At 34.9% G+C, this 16,800-nt stretch overlaps 4 protein-coding genes and 1 non-coding gene across 5 annotated transcripts; 1 reads left to right on the top strand and 4 right to left on the bottom strand.

The window, feature by feature from the left end:
- Nucleotides 1–217: 217 nt before the first annotated feature.
- Nucleotides 218–3,235, bottom strand: LOC105962179 (uncharacterized). The gene is made up of 4 exons (XM_012986472.2): nucleotides 3,083–3,235; nucleotides 2,025–2,252; nucleotides 1,580–1,652; nucleotides 218–912 (listed from the first exon to the last, which is right to left on the bottom strand). The coding sequence occupies exons 1-4, from the start codon at nucleotides 3,101–3,103 to the stop codon at nucleotides 851–853; spliced, it is 384 nt and encodes a 127-aa protein (XP_012841926.2). The 5' UTR covers nucleotides 3,104–3,235; the 3' UTR covers nucleotides 218–850.
- Nucleotides 3,236–3,907: 672 nt separating this feature from the next.
- On the bottom strand, nucleotides 3,908–8,477 carry LOC105962180 (putative galactinol--sucrose galactosyltransferase 2). The gene is made up of 14 exons (XM_012986474.2): nucleotides 7,902–8,477; nucleotides 7,443–7,693; nucleotides 7,245–7,335; nucleotides 7,091–7,139; nucleotides 6,897–6,988; nucleotides 6,512–6,619; nucleotides 6,302–6,430; nucleotides 5,757–6,167; nucleotides 5,526–5,667; nucleotides 5,368–5,435; nucleotides 5,106–5,240; nucleotides 4,790–5,001; nucleotides 4,550–4,638; nucleotides 3,908–4,459 (listed from the first exon to the last, which is right to left on the bottom strand). Exons 1-14 carry the CDS (start codon nucleotides 8,216–8,218, stop codon nucleotides 4,175–4,177), a joined length of 2,379 nt encoding a protein of 792 aa, XP_012841928.2. The 5' UTR covers nucleotides 8,219–8,477; the 3' UTR covers nucleotides 3,908–4,174.
- Nucleotides 8,478–9,197: 720 nt separating this feature from the next.
- TRNAF-GAA (transfer RNA phenylalanine (anticodon GAA)) lies at nucleotides 9,198–9,270 on the bottom strand. The gene has a single exon. It is a non-coding gene; the product is annotated as a tRNA-Phe (tRNA).
- A 1,348-nt stretch (nucleotides 9,271–10,618) lies between these two features.
- On the top strand, nucleotides 10,619–13,639 carry LOC105962182 (phosphatidylinositol/phosphatidylcholine transfer protein SFH2). Its single transcript, XM_012986476.2, has 11 exons — nucleotides 10,619–11,000; nucleotides 11,102–11,139; nucleotides 11,425–11,508; nucleotides 11,619–11,672; nucleotides 11,772–11,849; nucleotides 11,956–12,009; nucleotides 12,128–12,187; nucleotides 12,512–12,607; nucleotides 12,689–12,790; nucleotides 12,910–12,990; nucleotides 13,078–13,639. Exons 1-11 carry the CDS (start codon nucleotides 10,946–10,948, stop codon nucleotides 13,372–13,374), a joined length of 999 nt encoding a protein of 332 aa, XP_012841930.1. The 5' UTR covers nucleotides 10,619–10,945; the 3' UTR covers nucleotides 13,375–13,639.
- Nucleotides 13,640–13,646: 7 nt separating this feature from the next.
- LOC105962181 (WEB family protein At5g55860) lies at nucleotides 13,647–16,410 on the bottom strand. Its single transcript, XM_012986475.2, has 2 exons — nucleotides 16,002–16,410; nucleotides 13,647–15,438 (listed from the first exon to the last, which is right to left on the bottom strand). Exons 1-2 carry the CDS (start codon nucleotides 16,272–16,274, stop codon nucleotides 13,876–13,878), a joined length of 1,836 nt encoding a protein of 611 aa, XP_012841929.1. The 5' UTR covers nucleotides 16,275–16,410; the 3' UTR covers nucleotides 13,647–13,875.
- Between the last annotated feature and the right edge of the window lie 390 nt (nucleotides 16,411–16,800).

Below are 16,800 nucleotides of genomic sequence, written 5' to 3'. Positions count from 1 at the left end.
AAGATAATGATAAAATTTAGTGATGTGTAATCAATGGTAGGACCGACAATTGAGTAGGGCCTAACCGAAGTTCGATGGTTCGATCCGATTATATTTGAACCGAACCTATTTTTTAGTGAGTCGAGCCGAATTTGAGTTATTTTATTAAACTCGATTTGTTTATTAGCCGAGTTTGAGTCTCCTGTAGCTCCATTCAAATAAGGCCCGACAAATTAAGTTACTAATAAAATATAATTTTAATGATACGGCTCGACATATGATTATTTAGTTTATCGTTTTAATTTTATTACATAATTTTCAAATTTGACAAAACTGCTTCTACTAATCTAAAATGCACTCAATCTAAGAGATCCGTATCTATGATCACTTTTTGCCTTCAAAAAAATGATCAAAACTGAGATTTCTCAGCCAAAGAACGAACGTAAATCGATTAATCAGATCATCAATTCTTTCCTAAGTTTTGTTAGGACAGATATTGTCGAGAGGCTGATCAATGATGGAGCTCCAAATGCGATCCAACGGTTCGAAATCGTCGACTCCGAACGAACACAAACTACCACCGTCGAATTTATTGACATCGAAATTCCGATCGGATGCAAGTGAATTTTGCAGACAAGGTTGGTCGAGATTTGCTACAAGAGTGTTGTCTTCTTCACCTAAACAAGAACATGGTGCAAAAACGTGATCTTCTGGCTTTAAGAACTCGTCCATTTCAAAGACAGAGCCCTCTTTGAGCCACGGAAAATCGAAAACTCCGTTGCGTTTTGATTTCCTGTAAGAAGAATCGTTGTCCGAAGAAGTGACGACTATTTCTTGTTTCTTGCCCTTGTGGGGATATTCTTTTCTTTTATCATCTCCTTCGTCTCTCGTTCTCTTCTTCTTCCTGTGAGCATTGCCCTTTCTCTCCATAATCTGAAGCACGGGTTAAAATGATAAAACTCCGTATTAAAAAATAAAAAAATTGAAAAAAAAAAGAGATAAAAAAGAAGTGGGATAATATATCTAACAGAAACCTTTCTGCGTGTTTTAATTTCTTTTTCTGGTAATAATTTTCAAGGAAATGAATTATGGGTTTTCAGGCTCACATGCCGAGTGATTAACGAGTTAAAAAATAAAACCGTTTTTACACACAGACACACACATGGAGTGTGTGTAGAAATGCACACCATCCATCACTACTTTTTTTTACCAGACAGACAACTCTCTGCCTCTCCTTTCAAACTCTCTTTCTATGGGTATAAATAGAGAATACAGATAGATACAACAAATACATGCATGTAATCGTATGACACGATTAGGTGAATTGGAGATGGAATTTGGCTTATCCTTATATATATATTTATGCCCTTTTTTTTTCCCTTTCCCTCGTCGTGATTTCCTATGTAGATCTGATTATAAGACCCTAAGAAAGAGCGCATTTTGCGTCTTTCCTCTAAAATGTTTGGACTTTTGCCATTTTTACTTTATTTGATAAATAAAATAAAAATAAAGAATTGCACAATCAAAATGGCACACCAAATTAATAAAATGGAGGAACTTCTTTCATTTGCCTTCCTTTTTTTTTTCCGTATATGCTTACCAACAAATTTCAACTGCAGTGATCGCCACCTTGAGAAGAACAATCCCTGCCATCTGACGGGCCTGGAATTCCACTGTAAACAGATACAAGATGCCATTTATTAAGCAATTGATTTAAGTACTAAATATATAAAAAAAAATATTAATAATTTTGTTCGAGGATATATTTGAATCTTGGAGAGTAATTATAATCAGAGACATTTGGGAAAAGTCATATTTATAACTAGCCAACACAACGGCAAACCGCAATCAGACAACAGTTTATGAAAACTCTCTTATGTAACTCTCTCAAACGAAAGATCAGATTACTGAATTTTTTTTTCGGCAGCAATTGAATGATCATATAATATTCATATTATCATAATTCTTGGGAGCATTTAAATCAAAAGAAAAATAATAATGACGGGGAGTAATAAAATATCAAGAGGAAAAAATAACAAGCTAACCTCATTCGACACATCGAAAACTCCATCCTGAACGTTCTTGTACATCATTGCTGATGTTCTCATAAATGCCACTACATAATGTTTTGGATACTGAAATACGAACGGCCAAAATCGTAAATCCATTCTCTTCCGCGAACTGTTCTTCAGTGCTAACGGCTTTTCTGCGTGCGAGATTGCATTTTTGGAATGCCTAACATCTTCTGGCCACCTGGCATGCATGCTTCCCTCCTTCCAGGTAGGTAAATCAAGAAACAATTAGAAATTATTAAGCTTAATCTTTCTTCCATCTTGACAAGCATTATAGAAAAGAGTATTCGCGTAACGACCAGATAACTATGAGATACAAATTTGCCGGATTGAATTGATTGTACGGGCTTAGTTTTGTCCGATTTCTTATTTCAGATACTCGAAATAAATAAGCCGTGCCTGAAGAATAAAACACGAGACTGAAACAAGCATGACTCAACATTTTCTGTTATGCTTGAATGCCCTCGATGTATATTATAAAACGATAAGGGCAAACAGAACAAATAAAGACAGAGCTTACATGCATGTAAAACAGAACAAATTAGCAATCGTAATTCAACTGTGATTTTCGACTGATTCGTAAACATTTTCCGACATTCTCGGTGACTGAATCAGTCGCACGTATGAATATTTAGTATCAGCCATCCCGAACAAATCTATGAACCAACACAACATAAAATCTTCAGCTGAGAAATATGAATGAAGAAATCCAACAGCATCCCATATTTGAAGCTTAATTGGCTTATTGTCAATGGTTACTTACAAAATGAACCAAATCATCACAATTCACAGGCTCAGAATGAGGTTGCAATCAACATTTGTTCATATGAAATTCCACACACACACCCGCGCAACTCGATTTCAATTTTACTCCACCAGAACAAGTATTTCATGCCTAATCCCCCCCAAAAAAAAATCCCAAATCTAAACACGAAAACCTAAGCAACAACCAATAGAAATCTCTTCTCCAACAGATGACAGACGAAGAAGATCAAACGATCAGAAATTCTGAAACAGCAAAGAGGAATTACCAGTATCGCCGATGAATACATGCGTGGTGCAGATCTTCAATTTCGAATTCTTCGATTGGGGGAAGAAGAGAGGATCAGAACTCAGAATTCAGTAAACACGAGTAAATGAAATTTCAAGACGATAATGGAAAAATTAGTCATACTAATTCGTCATTAATTAAACATTAAGTAAGCAGGAGTCAAACATGGTTGACTTTTAGTGGTTTGTTTGTAGGGTGTCGGTTTGATCAGCTTGGACCGGATACGGTCCGGTTCTGTGTGGATCGTATTTAAAAAGAACCGGATAAAAAATTATGGTCTTAACTCTTAAAGTGGTATCTTATGGAGTTTAATAATTTATGAGATTGAATAACTCAAGTTATATGCTTTAATATCCCTACTTTATCTGATTCAGAATTGCTTAATTCCACTTTACACCCTCAAAATATATTATTTTGGCACTTTAGATTCTCGTAAAATAACTTATGGCACTTTCCACCTTCGAAACAAGTTTTATTGTTTAGAGTGCACCGCTAGTCTATTTTCTGGAAATTATAGGGTAAATTACGAAAAAAACCTCCCGTTGGATAATTGCAACCACCCCCTCCAACTATAAATCTCCTTACACGTCTACCCATGCGGTGTCAAATTTGGTAAAATCTTTTAGAATATATGGAATATTCTCTCATTTTATCTAATTCGAACTCCACATTTTGAAACAGGATGATAGTAAGATGTGTTACTTATCTTGTAAATATCAGGTTGTGGTGTATCAGAAACTGCATTTTTGCACAAAACGAGCACAAACTACAGAACATTCCACGAAATCTAGAAGATTATATTGAATTTGAAACCATAAGGCTGAATGTGTAAAAAGATTCATAATTGAGGGATAATTGTAATTATCTAAACATGAAAGGTTTTTTTCGTAATTTGAACATACCTCAGGGGTGGTTGTAAATTTTCCAAGACATATCAAGAATAAATACTTCACATCAATTTTTTGGTGAAGAAAAAAATTAAATATTTCAATTGTGAAATATATGTTTTCTAAAGAAATATGACAGGTTTTGTCAGTTAAACTAAAAAAATAAAAAATAAAATAAAATGGCCTCAATAATGAACAGCAATTTCCCAAGAAGTAGTTCCTGAGGGAATATTAACTGTCAAAAAATGATTTTCACAACTGAAATCGAATTCCAACTCCACACCATTAACACAGCAAAACTTTGGCCTCGAATTGGAATAAGCTCCGAAAACACCTTCCCCTCTCCCTCCGATTCGTATTCCGACAAACGAAGAATCATTACTAACCGCCTCGACTTTAACGGCTGCCCCTCCGGAATTGTACATATTTATCAATCCAATTGGTGCAAATTCAATTTCTTGATCATATTTCTGTCACATTTTCAGACAAAATAAGTAATTATTATTATTATGTAACAAAATAAAAAAAGAATCTTGTTTTACTAAGTAGTGAAGAACTACCTTAATTGGACACACTGTGAAGACATCACATTGTAATGTTTTAAGTGTCACATTTAGCGTTCCGTGCATCGGTACTCGAGATAGACGCCCTGAAAAATATTTTCATACACCGAGCATATTTTTTTTACGAACTTTGTCACACACACACACACACACACACACACACACACAGAGAGAGAGAGAGAGAGAGAGAGAGAGAGAGAGAGAGAGAGAGAGAGAGAGAGAGAGAGAGAGAGAGACCTGTTTTGAACGAAAATACAGCGAAATCTCCTTCAAACGAATCGGACAAAGTTTCCGAAATATAGTCAATATCCGATGGGGAAATCTCTCCGAATAACTCAACGCCATTTATATCCAAAGAACTCTCGAAACCGGGCCAATTTCCAGCTCCTTGGCAATTGAATACAGCAAGAACTCCCGAAAGTTCGTTCAAGTTCCATATCTTCATAAGGCTTTTTTTTAATTCAATAATTAAAAAAAACATAGGTGTTACAAAAAATATATATACTTTTTGGCCATAAACGAAAACAAGAACATTATATTCGACAAGAAATACCTTTTCCCATCCATAACAGGATCAACGAACAAACAATCTCGACAAGGCCTTCCGTGATATTTCGCCCGTAATACAGATCCGTTTGGCAGCACAAGCCTCTTTAGTATATCGAAATCGTGTTTTCCAGGTTTGTCACTGGACATTTATTTATCCATTTTATTATAGATTCAGGAAAAAAAAAACAATGTTCGATAAACGGGGTTTTTTTTTTCTCGTTTGTATGAAATATGGAAATGGAGAAAAAACCTACAACTATGTGTACCTTACATAGACTCCACAACCTCCAACAGCTCGAGCAATTGCATGAAATTCAGCCGATTCGTGTAGGCTCTGAAAATTAATTTAAAATAAAATAAAATTAGTTCCGATAAAAAAAAATGCTGCTAATATTTAACCATAAAAAATGAAAGCATCTCTTACATAAAACATATCCCAATCTGGAACAAATACTTCACCGAAGAATAAGCTGTTATAAGCCACAGCAGCTATATGCAAAGTCTGCGTTTTCGGGTTCTTGGGGTAGTAATCATCCGATGCTCGTGTAATAACACTCGTTTTCGAGCTGTAACCAATCACAAATAACGAATTAACGGGATAATAATAATAAAAAAAAAAAGGGAAAAAATTGAGATTTTTGTTCGAGTTCGGTACCTATAAACAGAATCCGTACTATTAGCCATGCAACATATAATCCCATTGTCTCGAAAGTTGTTGGATATTGATTTTTCGAGAGATTCGTGAAAGTGACGAGCAAGTGGGACCCGCCCACCCGAGCCTGTGGCTACTGTTTCTAGAATGTTCTGTACATCGACTTTAACTCCGTCGATTTCTTGCGAGACAAGATAACTGTGTAGATCATCGTAAAATTCGAAAATCATATTCGGATCGACTGTGCCTACACCGTATTCCTCCATACGATCCATAGCTATATCCCTTTTATGCGAAAGATTCCCTTTCGATTGTTTCGGAAATTTTAATGTGGGATTGTATTTCTTTGTTCCGTCGGAATTTGGATGAAGTCCACCCCAATATCCCATTAATGCATGCCACACATATACGTACCTGAAAGAAATACGATATGCATAAAAAAAATAAAAAAAAATATTCTTGTTTCTTGAAACGGATAAATATTTTATACGAAATGTGAATAAAAAGAGGTCGAAAATGGAAAGATAAGAACCAAGAAACGAGCGTACTTGACGCCATATGTCTTCTTTATATCCGAAACGAAGTCCTTTAGACTATGTGGAGTGTTAATTGAATCGTCGCTTGCTTCTTTTCGGAATTTTTTGTTCTCTCTTATGCTCATTAATCTAGCTCCAAATCTGCATTTTTTTTCAAGATTAACTTAATTAATTACATGTTAATTACGTACATGCATTTTTTTCTCCCAAGTCAAAACTCACTGTGTCCCTTCAACGAAAGGCTCTCCCTCTTTTCGGAACTCATTTGTAGTATCTTGCCATCCATCGTCGATTATTAAAAACTTCGGCGGAGTGCCACCTTCAGACAAGCTGCGGAACAATCACAGAATTCAGACAAGATATTAATGGAAATAAACAAAAAAAAAATAGCTCATTTGAAATTATTTCTTCAACATTCCGGTTTTTAAATATGAATTACATCGACAAGACGTACATGGAAGACATTGCGAAATACAGACATGCAAAATTAATAGCAGCACGAACGAACCTTTTCAACCTTATGAATAAAGATTAGATTTTTAATAGAGATGTAATTTCTATATGAATAAAGATTCGATTTTTTTTTCTAATGGCAGCACGAACGAACCTTTTCAACCCGTCTTTGATTCCCTGAGGATTGACATCGTGGTAAAAAGCATCCCACGTACACCAACCGAACAAATCGAGCATACCAGGCATCTATATCAAATATAACAAGAGTTCAATTTTAAATTTTAATTATATAACATATTCTCGTTTTTTCGCAATTGAGGAAGAAAAATCTCGTAATACACTACTCACCTGCTTCGTTTCTTTAATTGCAAACGTCCCGCTGTACTTCTGCAGGATTCTGTACATCGACAGAGAGATAAATAATAATCATTAAAAAAAATACCATCACATTTTGCCTTTACGCTTTTGTCATACTAATCAAGAAAACGGGGGGCCCACCTACTTCATAGATTCGTTGATCAATTCGAACGGGTTTTTTCCGTAATTCACAAAAACTGCCTTGAGACACTCCGATGCAATTACGGTGGAATCGCCTAATCGAATCGTGAGAAAAAAGCTCATATAAGTACTTTTCGAGATAAACGATAATTTTTTTTTACGTAGAAAAAATAGTCGAAAATTTGAGATTCGAATTCCTAACCAGTTTCGACGCAAACTTGGAGCTCATTAGCTGCATTCCCTTGGAGGCTGCTTCTGAATTCGCCATCCAATACGGGTAAAAATAGCACGTAAGTCGTGTTTGGATTAGAATCTTTAGAAATCGATGATTTTTCTTCTTTTGTTTCGAGAAGCAACATTTGTGTTTCGACAGGAATATTCCTCCCCGATTTCCCCACTCGAGGTATCATCCACCAGATTTTAAACCGAAATAGCGATAGAAATCGAGCATCTCTACATACAAACAGTTCAAATTGAAAATAAATTCAACTATGGCACAATGTAATTCGAATTTTTAATTTTTATGTCAAATAAATAAATTAAAAAAAAAAAAAAAAAAAAAAGACAGAATCCCAACTTACAATTAGAAATTATCTTCTTGAAAATGTATTCAATTATGTAATTTTTTTTGTAATTTGAATGAATTGAAAAATCTGCTTACTCAATAACCCCTAATTTGAAAACATGTCGGGAACTGCTTTCAGTGGAAGTAGCACCCAGGAAAGCCGACGAATCGGATAACGGCGTCATGACGACGTTATCAGGCACGCCGACGAGAGCATCGGCGCCGTTAAATCTCAGAACGCCGTTCTTAACCGCCGCCGCCGTCGTCTTGAGGAACATGGAATACCGGCTGCGGCGACCAATTCTGCGGAAACTGAGGAACCCATTTCGAAAGATGCCGCCTTTTGCGGGTAGAAATGGAGAGAGATTCATGGGTTGCAGAGTTCTCATAGATGCGCAAGCCGCCATTGCCATGGTCGGAGTTTTTTCGAGAAAAGCTTACACAGCAAGCAAATGTGTAAGAATTTCTATGTATATATATGTCTTAATCAGCCAAATAATGGCAAGAAATTCTCATCTACAGAATCAAAACAGTATCCTCTAATTTTTATTTTTCTTCTTTCAAAAAAAAAAAAAATTGTTTTTCTTGGATAATTGTTTTTTTTTTTTTTGAATTAAAAATGTGATTTTTAGTGGGCTAGTGGGCTACTGCCACGTGGACCAATGTTAGTCTTTCTTTGTTGGGATTGTTTGGTGCTCTTAAAAAAAGTGATTAAGAAGATTTGATTGGGTGAGAAGTGATCCACAACATTCCACGAATGTTTTTTTTCCTCATAATAATGTCATAAAAGTCAACCCTCCCGGTCATAATGTCTAACAAATCGGAGTTCGATCGGTCGTCAATACTTACTAAAACGAGTTCGTCGTTTTAGGAGTTGTTCGGTGTAGTTTACGTACGCTTGTCAAATGATTTTGTGTGAAAACGAAGCTTAAACTACAGTAACACCTCGATAATTTAATATTTTATATATTAATAAACTTTTTTTTTGTTCTAACTCGATGACAAAGTGCTAAAAGTATATATATGTAAACTAATATTTTGCTGAATCAATAGAATTTGATTGATCTCATCTGTATAAATTTATTACACCAATATTATTATATTTTTACATTATCTACGAATAAAAAGATACAATTTCTACATTATGTCGATTCGGGAACATAATTGGAATTAGTTTCCGACTTCCAAAAAGTGTTGATTCCAATCGATTCGATTTCCACGTCATGGCAATGTACATGGACGACGTAAAGAAAGAGAGGGGCAAAGTAGGTAATTTCCCCTATTGGGCCTAACTTCAAGAGTGCGTTTCTTCAAATTAAATATAGAGTCGCTAAGGCCCATTTATAGGTGGCAGTCAAAAAGATAAATATTAAAAAATAATACAAAAATAAATGCGGTGAGCGTGGATCGAACACGCGACCTTCAGATCTTCAGTCTGACGCTCTCCCAACTGAGCTATCCCCGCAAGTATGAAATGACTCACCAACGATTATATATATACACAAGTAGATTAGTTGACTTCAACCTCAACTTATTCTGAGAAGAGTGCATCTCCACCATTAGTTGCCAAAAATTATTTCATAACTTGATATATAATCATTTTTTATTTATCAGTACCCAAATGTTACTACTTATTATTCAATATTTATATAGTTGCCCTCATCAACCGACCAGTGATGTGTCCTCTCAACTGCTAGTGTACTTTATTTTATACTCCAATAATTATATTTTTTAGATAAGACAGGTAAGAGCTTATTAATTATTTGAATTAAATTCTTGTCATATACCACTGTACTTAAATATTTTTATTTTGTATTTCATTATAGATCATATCAAAATCTTATACGGATTACTCTCGTCTTACGCCCTTTAAATATAATATTTTGACACTTTGCAACCTTAAAAAAAATTAAAAGTATTCTGCACACTTGAAATATGATAAATTATGCATAATGAAGTCTCGGATGAATTTTTAAAATTGATAATGGTAATTTTATATTTTTAGTGGGCTTTTTTTTGGAATAACAACTTCCGAATCAATTTTTTATATTAATAAATTATTTCAAAACTACAAAGTGCAAAATATAAATCTTCTCTTCTACATATTAAAAAAAAAAAAATTCGCAAAAAAATATATTACCAAAAATAAAAAGAACAAAAGAACTCATTCAGCTATTTTGTTATCAAGTTATTTGAAAACTATATTTTCTTTCAAAGATTTCTACCACATATTTTCACTAATTAAAATAAAGATCTATCAATCGAATAATTTAGTGGCAAAAGTTTTTTTCTTTAGTAAGAAAATATACTAAAATTATGTTGGAGGTAGAATAAAATAATAATTTAATTTATTATTTCGTACCCTAGAAAAAAAAACACCAATAAACATGAATTTACCCTCATTAAATATTAAATATTCAATTCAGGGTGCATCCCCATGATTTATTGTGTTTTTTTGGTGCAAAGTGCTAAAATGGTATATTTCAAGGGTGCAAAGTGTAATTAAGCCAATCTTATATCTCTATATTTGTTTATGTAATAATCAACGGCTGACGTTTTCTCTCTATTTAGGGCATTTCAGTCAAAAAAAAAGACCTTGTCCTTTTTCTTTTTTTTTTCTTTTCCTTTTTTTTTGAGAGTCAACTTTTGTGGGGGGAAGAAGAAGAAGGAAGAATTCTCCGTTTACCATTACATAACTGATTCTTCTTTTAACAGCCGTGCTGTTATTTATTACACCCATTTTCTCTAACAAGTAGCCCACCATAGATTTTCTCTTGTCTGTTTTTATACAGTGTCAAAAATCAGAAAAAATCTTTTTTTTTTTTTTTTTTTTTTTTGTTTTTAAGTAGGATAAAGTAGGGAGGAGAAGGGTTGCCTTTCTTGAATCTTGACCCCATTAACTTTCTCTCTCTTTTCCTTCTTTTTTTTTTTTTTTTTTTTTTTTTCGGTTTCTAAAAATAAAAGTGGAATCTTTACTTGTCTCTCTCTCTCTCTCTCACTTTCTCTCTCATGCTGTTGTTCTTTCTTTCTCTCTCTCATTTAACTAACAAAGGGAGAAAGAAGGATTGTACTAGAATATACAAGTGAAAAATTTAATAAAGTTGAAATCTTTGTTGTTTCCTTTGTAAGAAGAAGAAGAAATGGCTATTGTTCCACAAGAATCCATCACTCAATTTCAAGTGTTAATGGATGAACGTATGTTCAATTTTGACCTATTTATTTATACTATTTCTTGATTTTAATTTTCATTTTTTTGATAGCCCACTAATTATTATTATTATTTTTTTGGGTGGAAGTCTGTGCAGTTGAAGAATCACTCGGAAGAACATTCCAGGTTTTTAATCTGCTTTTTCATATATGCAATTTTGGGTTGCTTGATCTGCTAATCAACCCTGTAATGGATTAGTTTGGATTAGATGGGATTGGATTGATTAATTTAATAATGACATTTTCACAATTTCTTGTTCACTGTTTGTTCAACAGGTTCTTGTTGTATAAATATAAATATAGAATTATTTATTTCTATATTAATTATAGTTTGGGGAGAATAGTTTTGTATGTAATTGAATCCCTTTTTGGTTATTTGTGTGACATTTTTATTATTCGAATCGATTTGCAGAACATGCATCAAGGCTACCCGCACGAAACTCTGACGCGTTTTCTCAAGGCAAGAGAAGGAATTGTCGAAAGGGCTCACAAAATGGTCAGTGACAAAAAAATAATTCACTTTAGAATATGTGAATTAATCGTGCCGTGCGTCGTCGAGTTTTTGAATCAACTAATTTGTGATCATTTGATTATTTTTCTTTTCAGTTGGTTGATTGTCTGAATTGGAGAGTGGAAAACGACATTGATAATATGCTAACTGTAAGTAATACAGTTGCTCGTCCCGATAAATTTTTACGACTTCATAAGAATTACGAGTAATTCAATTTTTATTTTATTTTTTAATTATTTTTACTGCAGAAACCGATTGTTCCTGTAGAACTCTACAGAGCAATACGCGACTCACAGCTCATAGGATTATCGGGTTACTCATTCGAGGTGATCCTTTTATAGACAAGTAACAAGTTAAATATTTATTTTAATTAATAATTCAGAACAGTACGTATAATCTTTCTTCGATCGAAATTCCGTATTTTTACTATAGGGCCTCCCTGTATTTGCAATTGGAGCAGGCCTCAGCACGTTTGACCAAGCGTCGGTAAGTCTTATCGTTAATTAATTTATCATTTTCAATCAATTTAAATAAATGTAGAAATTTCGGTTTTTATTGCGTACTATTTTATTGATTTTGGACTGTCTATCGTCTTTCATCTTAGGTTCATTATTACGTGCAATCCCACATTCAGATAAACGAATATCGGGATCGTGTGATTTTGGTAAGTATGGTCATGCTTCGTTCTAACTTCTTGGGTTTATTGCATTTGGCACCCTTGTATTTTCTCTAATTGTTAAAAAAACTTATTTTATTAACAAAAACTCCTTTAATTCTTTTTTTTAAGCAAACTATCCCCATAAACTCACTGTTTATGGGTTGTCTGGTAAAGAAAATGCATTATAAGGGGTTTTTTTGGTAAAATTAATAACATGTGGAGTTTTTAGCAATTCGATATAAGATAGGGGCACTATATGCAATAAACTCTTCTGTCTGCCTTCTCCTTTTTATTGGCACATGTGGTTAATCCCTCGTGTTTTTATTACAGCCTGAAGCGACGAAAAAATACGGGAAACATGTTAGCAAATGTATAAAGATTCTAGATATGACTGGATTGAGACTTTCGGCATTAAATCACATAAAGGTACATTATCTTTCGACGGCAGGAAATGTATCGTCGTTATCCATAAATATCCGACTCAATTATTTATTTATTTAAATGCAGCTCTTGACTATTATTTCCTCTATTGACGATCTAAACTACCCGGAGAAAACAAAAACTTATTATATAGTGAATGCACCGTACGTCTTTTCTGCTTGTTGGAAGGTTTGTCCCTTTTTACCCTTTGCCGAAAAAAGAAAGAAAAGAAAAAAACGGAGATGTTAGTTGAATTCTTCGAGTATCTTTACAAGATGGCATAATAGTAATTTTTGAGGTGTTTTCAGGTCGTAAAGCCACTTCTACAAGAGAGGACAAGAAGTAAGATCGATGTATTGTCTGGTTGTGGAGAAGATGATCTATTGAAGGTTTAGTTTCTTGAAAATCGCACTCTCCCTTTTTTGTAACTAGAAAAAAAAAGACGAGAGAAAATAAAAATTGAATCTTTGGTGCAGGTAATGGAATATTCCTCCCTTCCCCATTTCTGCCGAAAAAGATCCTCTGGCGACGAAAATTGCTTTTCATTGGACCACCATTTTCACCAACAACACTACAATTACATGAAAGATCAATCTTCGATTCGTCGAAGTATCGAGCCGTTAAAGCAAGGCTCTGTGCACGTAACTTTGCCTGAAGATGCTGACGAAGAAGATATCGCCAAGGCGTTGGAATCCGAGCTGGAGAAATTTAAGGATCTCGATAGATGCTCGGAATCAGTGACGGACCTGAAAATTAGCGACGAAAAAAGGTAGATGAAAGAATCGTCTCTCGTTTTTCTAAGGTGATAAAAATCGTGTCTTTGTCTGAATCTCTTATCGTGTTTTAGTATGTATAGCATGGTGCAAAGATGGTATCTTTGTTACCTTAACATAAGATACAAAGTAAATATAGGAAAATATCGAATATATTTATAAATAATTGACCGTCTTTTCGACTTTCTATATCGTGAGAGCTATATAATTTTCGTGTTTGTTACTAATTTTAATTTTTTTTTAATGAAAAACACTTCTACTGAAATTGATGCTGATCTATTTTATATGCTGCCCTTGATCTCATTTTTTGTTCACTGAATTTACAAATTTGCCCTTTCTTGAAAACCTTTGATACTATGACAATATATATTGTTTCTTGCTATATACTATGAATCGCTACAATTTTTGTACATTGAATTTACAAATTTGCCCTTTCTTGGAAACCTTAAATTGAAGTTAAAAAAAACTACTTTTTGATACTATGACAGTTATATATTGTGATCACTGCAATTTTTCTTCAGAAATATAAGAGGGTTCTCCGATTTCGGTATTATCCTCTTTTGTACGCCATTTTTGCAGTTCCCCTTCGACGACTTTTTTAGCAGCCTCGGCCATTTCTGCTCTCTTCAAAGCATCTTCGATTTCCGACTGTATATTCTCGTTCTCCTTCAGAATCCCTTCAACTTTCTGCAAAACTTCATTCTCGCTCGCGTTTAAGCTCTGCACATGCGAAATTAAAGTCGCTACTTCTAAATCAGCTTTCTTCCTACACTCTTCGATTTTCTGGTTCATCGATTTGAACTCCTCGACCGTCAATCGGATCCTTCTAGAAGAACCCGGACCCTTGGAGTCGATCGCGTCGTTTCTCGGCGAATCGTGGATTTGATCGTCCGCCAGCTTTTCCGCAACTTTTGCAGCTTCTGCTTCTTTGAGTGCAGTTTCCAGCTTTTTGTCGGCTTCTTTTGCTGCAAAAGCTGCAGCTGCTGCTTCTTGCTTCACCAAATCGATTTCCTTCTTTATCTCTTCTGTTTCTTGTTTGTTCTTTGCAGCTTCTTCTAGAAGGTTCTCGAGAGCCGATTTCATATCTTCTAGCACATTCCTTGACCTAGCCTCGTTGAGCTCGGTTTTCCTATCGGTTAAATCGGCTTCCATTTGCTTAACTAGAGCTTCTGCTTCTAACACCTTATTGTTACACTCATAATGCTTCCTCTTTACTTCCTCTAATTGAAGCTGAATCGAATCGACAAAACTTCTAATCGAAACTTCTTCTGCAACGATTTCTCTAAGCTCCGTTCTAGCACAATCGAGCTCTAAAAGTACTTTTTTCAACGAAGAAAAATCCGAAGCACGAACGTCGTTGAGTTGCTCTTGCAATACCTTAATTGCTTCTGTTGTTTCTTCGAGCTTCTCTTTAAGATTCTCTCCCGCCCCGTTTTCTTCTTTGTAACGGTTGATTTCAGTTTCCGCAACTTCTCGAGCCGACTTATGAACGAGCACGTGAACTTCTTTCTCCGCTATGAGCTTCAAGTGCTCTTCTTGCGCTTGAAGAGACGCGATCTTGACTTGATCGAGCGTTTCTCGAAGCATTTTGACTTCTCTCGATAGTTGACTTTCTCTCTCTAGATTCGTTTTCGTGGCTTGTTTGGCGTCTTCGGTTTCTTGAAAAGCTAAAAGTTTAGCTTCTAAAGCGGCGTCGAAATCTTGCCTTAGATTAGTGAGTTCTTGTTTGCTTGCAATGAGTTCGCCCGACGAGGCTTTGTACCTTTCTCTCTCCGTATCGAGATCGAGTTTCCATGCATCGCTTCCGAGTTGGGCTTTTATCGACTTCTGCTTTTCGAGGTCGTGGGCCCGGGTTTTGGCGGCTTCAGTGGCTTTTATTGCGGCTTGTTTGGATTCGCTTAGAGCTTCTAGCTTGTTCGTGAGTTCTTGTAGGGTTCGATTGGCTTTTTGTAGGTCGCGTAGAGCTTGTGATTTTGCGGTTTGTGTGGTTCGGAGCTGGTCTTTGTAGTAGTCGAGTTCTCGGAGGATCATGTGGTGTTGTGTTTCCTTCTCAAGTAGTTTTTGCTGCGAAAAAAAATAAAAATAAAAAATCGGCAATCGGACGGTTGAGATCGATCCCGTTTTTAAATACCAAAACCCGGAACAATCAAACCAAACACCGGATGTATATTAATTACTCACTCTGATTATTTTTTGAAGTGTCGTTTAAGGTAAATGCACACCGGTTAATAAATGTTTTAAATAGTGAGAAAAAATTCCTTATTTGACCAATTGACTTTTCATCTTTTCTTTCTCATTTCATTAATCTAATAATGTGTTATTAAGGTTGGAAAAGTATAAGGATTAAATTACGAAAAAAACCCTTGAACGTTGAGTGAACTACAAAAAAAAACCAACTATTCTTAATTTCCAAAAAAAGAAAGAAAATATCACGTTTGTTTTTATTACGGTGTAAATTCTAACAGAATCTTTCATTCCAGGGAATATTCCTTTGTAAATGTCGATTTTACCCTCTATACACGTTTCATTTATTTATTCTACTATTTGAAGACAAAATTACCCTCAAGGGGTAAAGTGATAGTTAAAAAGAAACGGAGGGACTAGAAGGAAAATAAAAAAAAAATTACCTCTTCGGCTTTTGTCTTCTTTGTGATGGGCCTTGCTCTGGGGGAGATGACTTCGCCGAATAGACTGACGGCAGCTTTCACAGATTCGAAAGGTGCTCGCGTGTCGATTTCTCCGACGTCCAGTTTCGGAGATCCGGTGGTGGTGTTGCCTAACGGAGATTCTACAACCCTTGCCGCCGCCGTCGCCGGAGAATCGACGGAGCTTGGTGAGCCGACGACGGATTTCGGTGACCCTATCCCATTTTGCCACGTCCTTACGCTGAAACTAAACATCCTCGTACTTTCACGTTTTCTCTACCAACTGCATATATACATATATAATATATAATATAATATATTTATTTATTTATTATTTTTCACCAGAAAAGAAAAATTTAAAATTCAGAAAAAAACACACACACACACACAGAGGATGATGTAGTAAAAAAAAAAGTAAAAAAGGAATAATGATCGAAAAATGTAAGTGAAATCTGAATGGGGATTAAGATTAGGAATGAATTGATTGATGTGAGATGGTGGTGTTTTGTGGAAACCCGATTATTGTGGTGGAGTTTGCCACACTCCGAATTTTTAGTTCTTTCACTAATGTTAATTAATATTTAATACCCTTTTTTTTTTTGTCAATAAATTTATTTAATATATATATATATATATATATATATATATATATATATATATATATATATATATATATATATATATATATATAGGGGTGCAAGTTGGAACGGATTTTCCAATTTCCGCCGGTTCCGATCCGAAAAGTTCCGATTTTGGAACAACTTTTTTCATTCCGACTTCC

The sequence above is a fragment of the Erythranthe guttata genome, chromosome 8, assembly GCF_056151865.1.
Source record: "Erythranthe guttata isolate IM_541 chromosome 8, IM_541, whole genome shotgun sequence".
Classification (NCBI taxonomy): Eukaryota; Viridiplantae; Streptophyta; class Magnoliopsida; order Lamiales; family Phrymaceae; genus Erythranthe; species Erythranthe guttata.
This window is presented reverse-complemented; position numbering and strand designations above follow the sequence as displayed.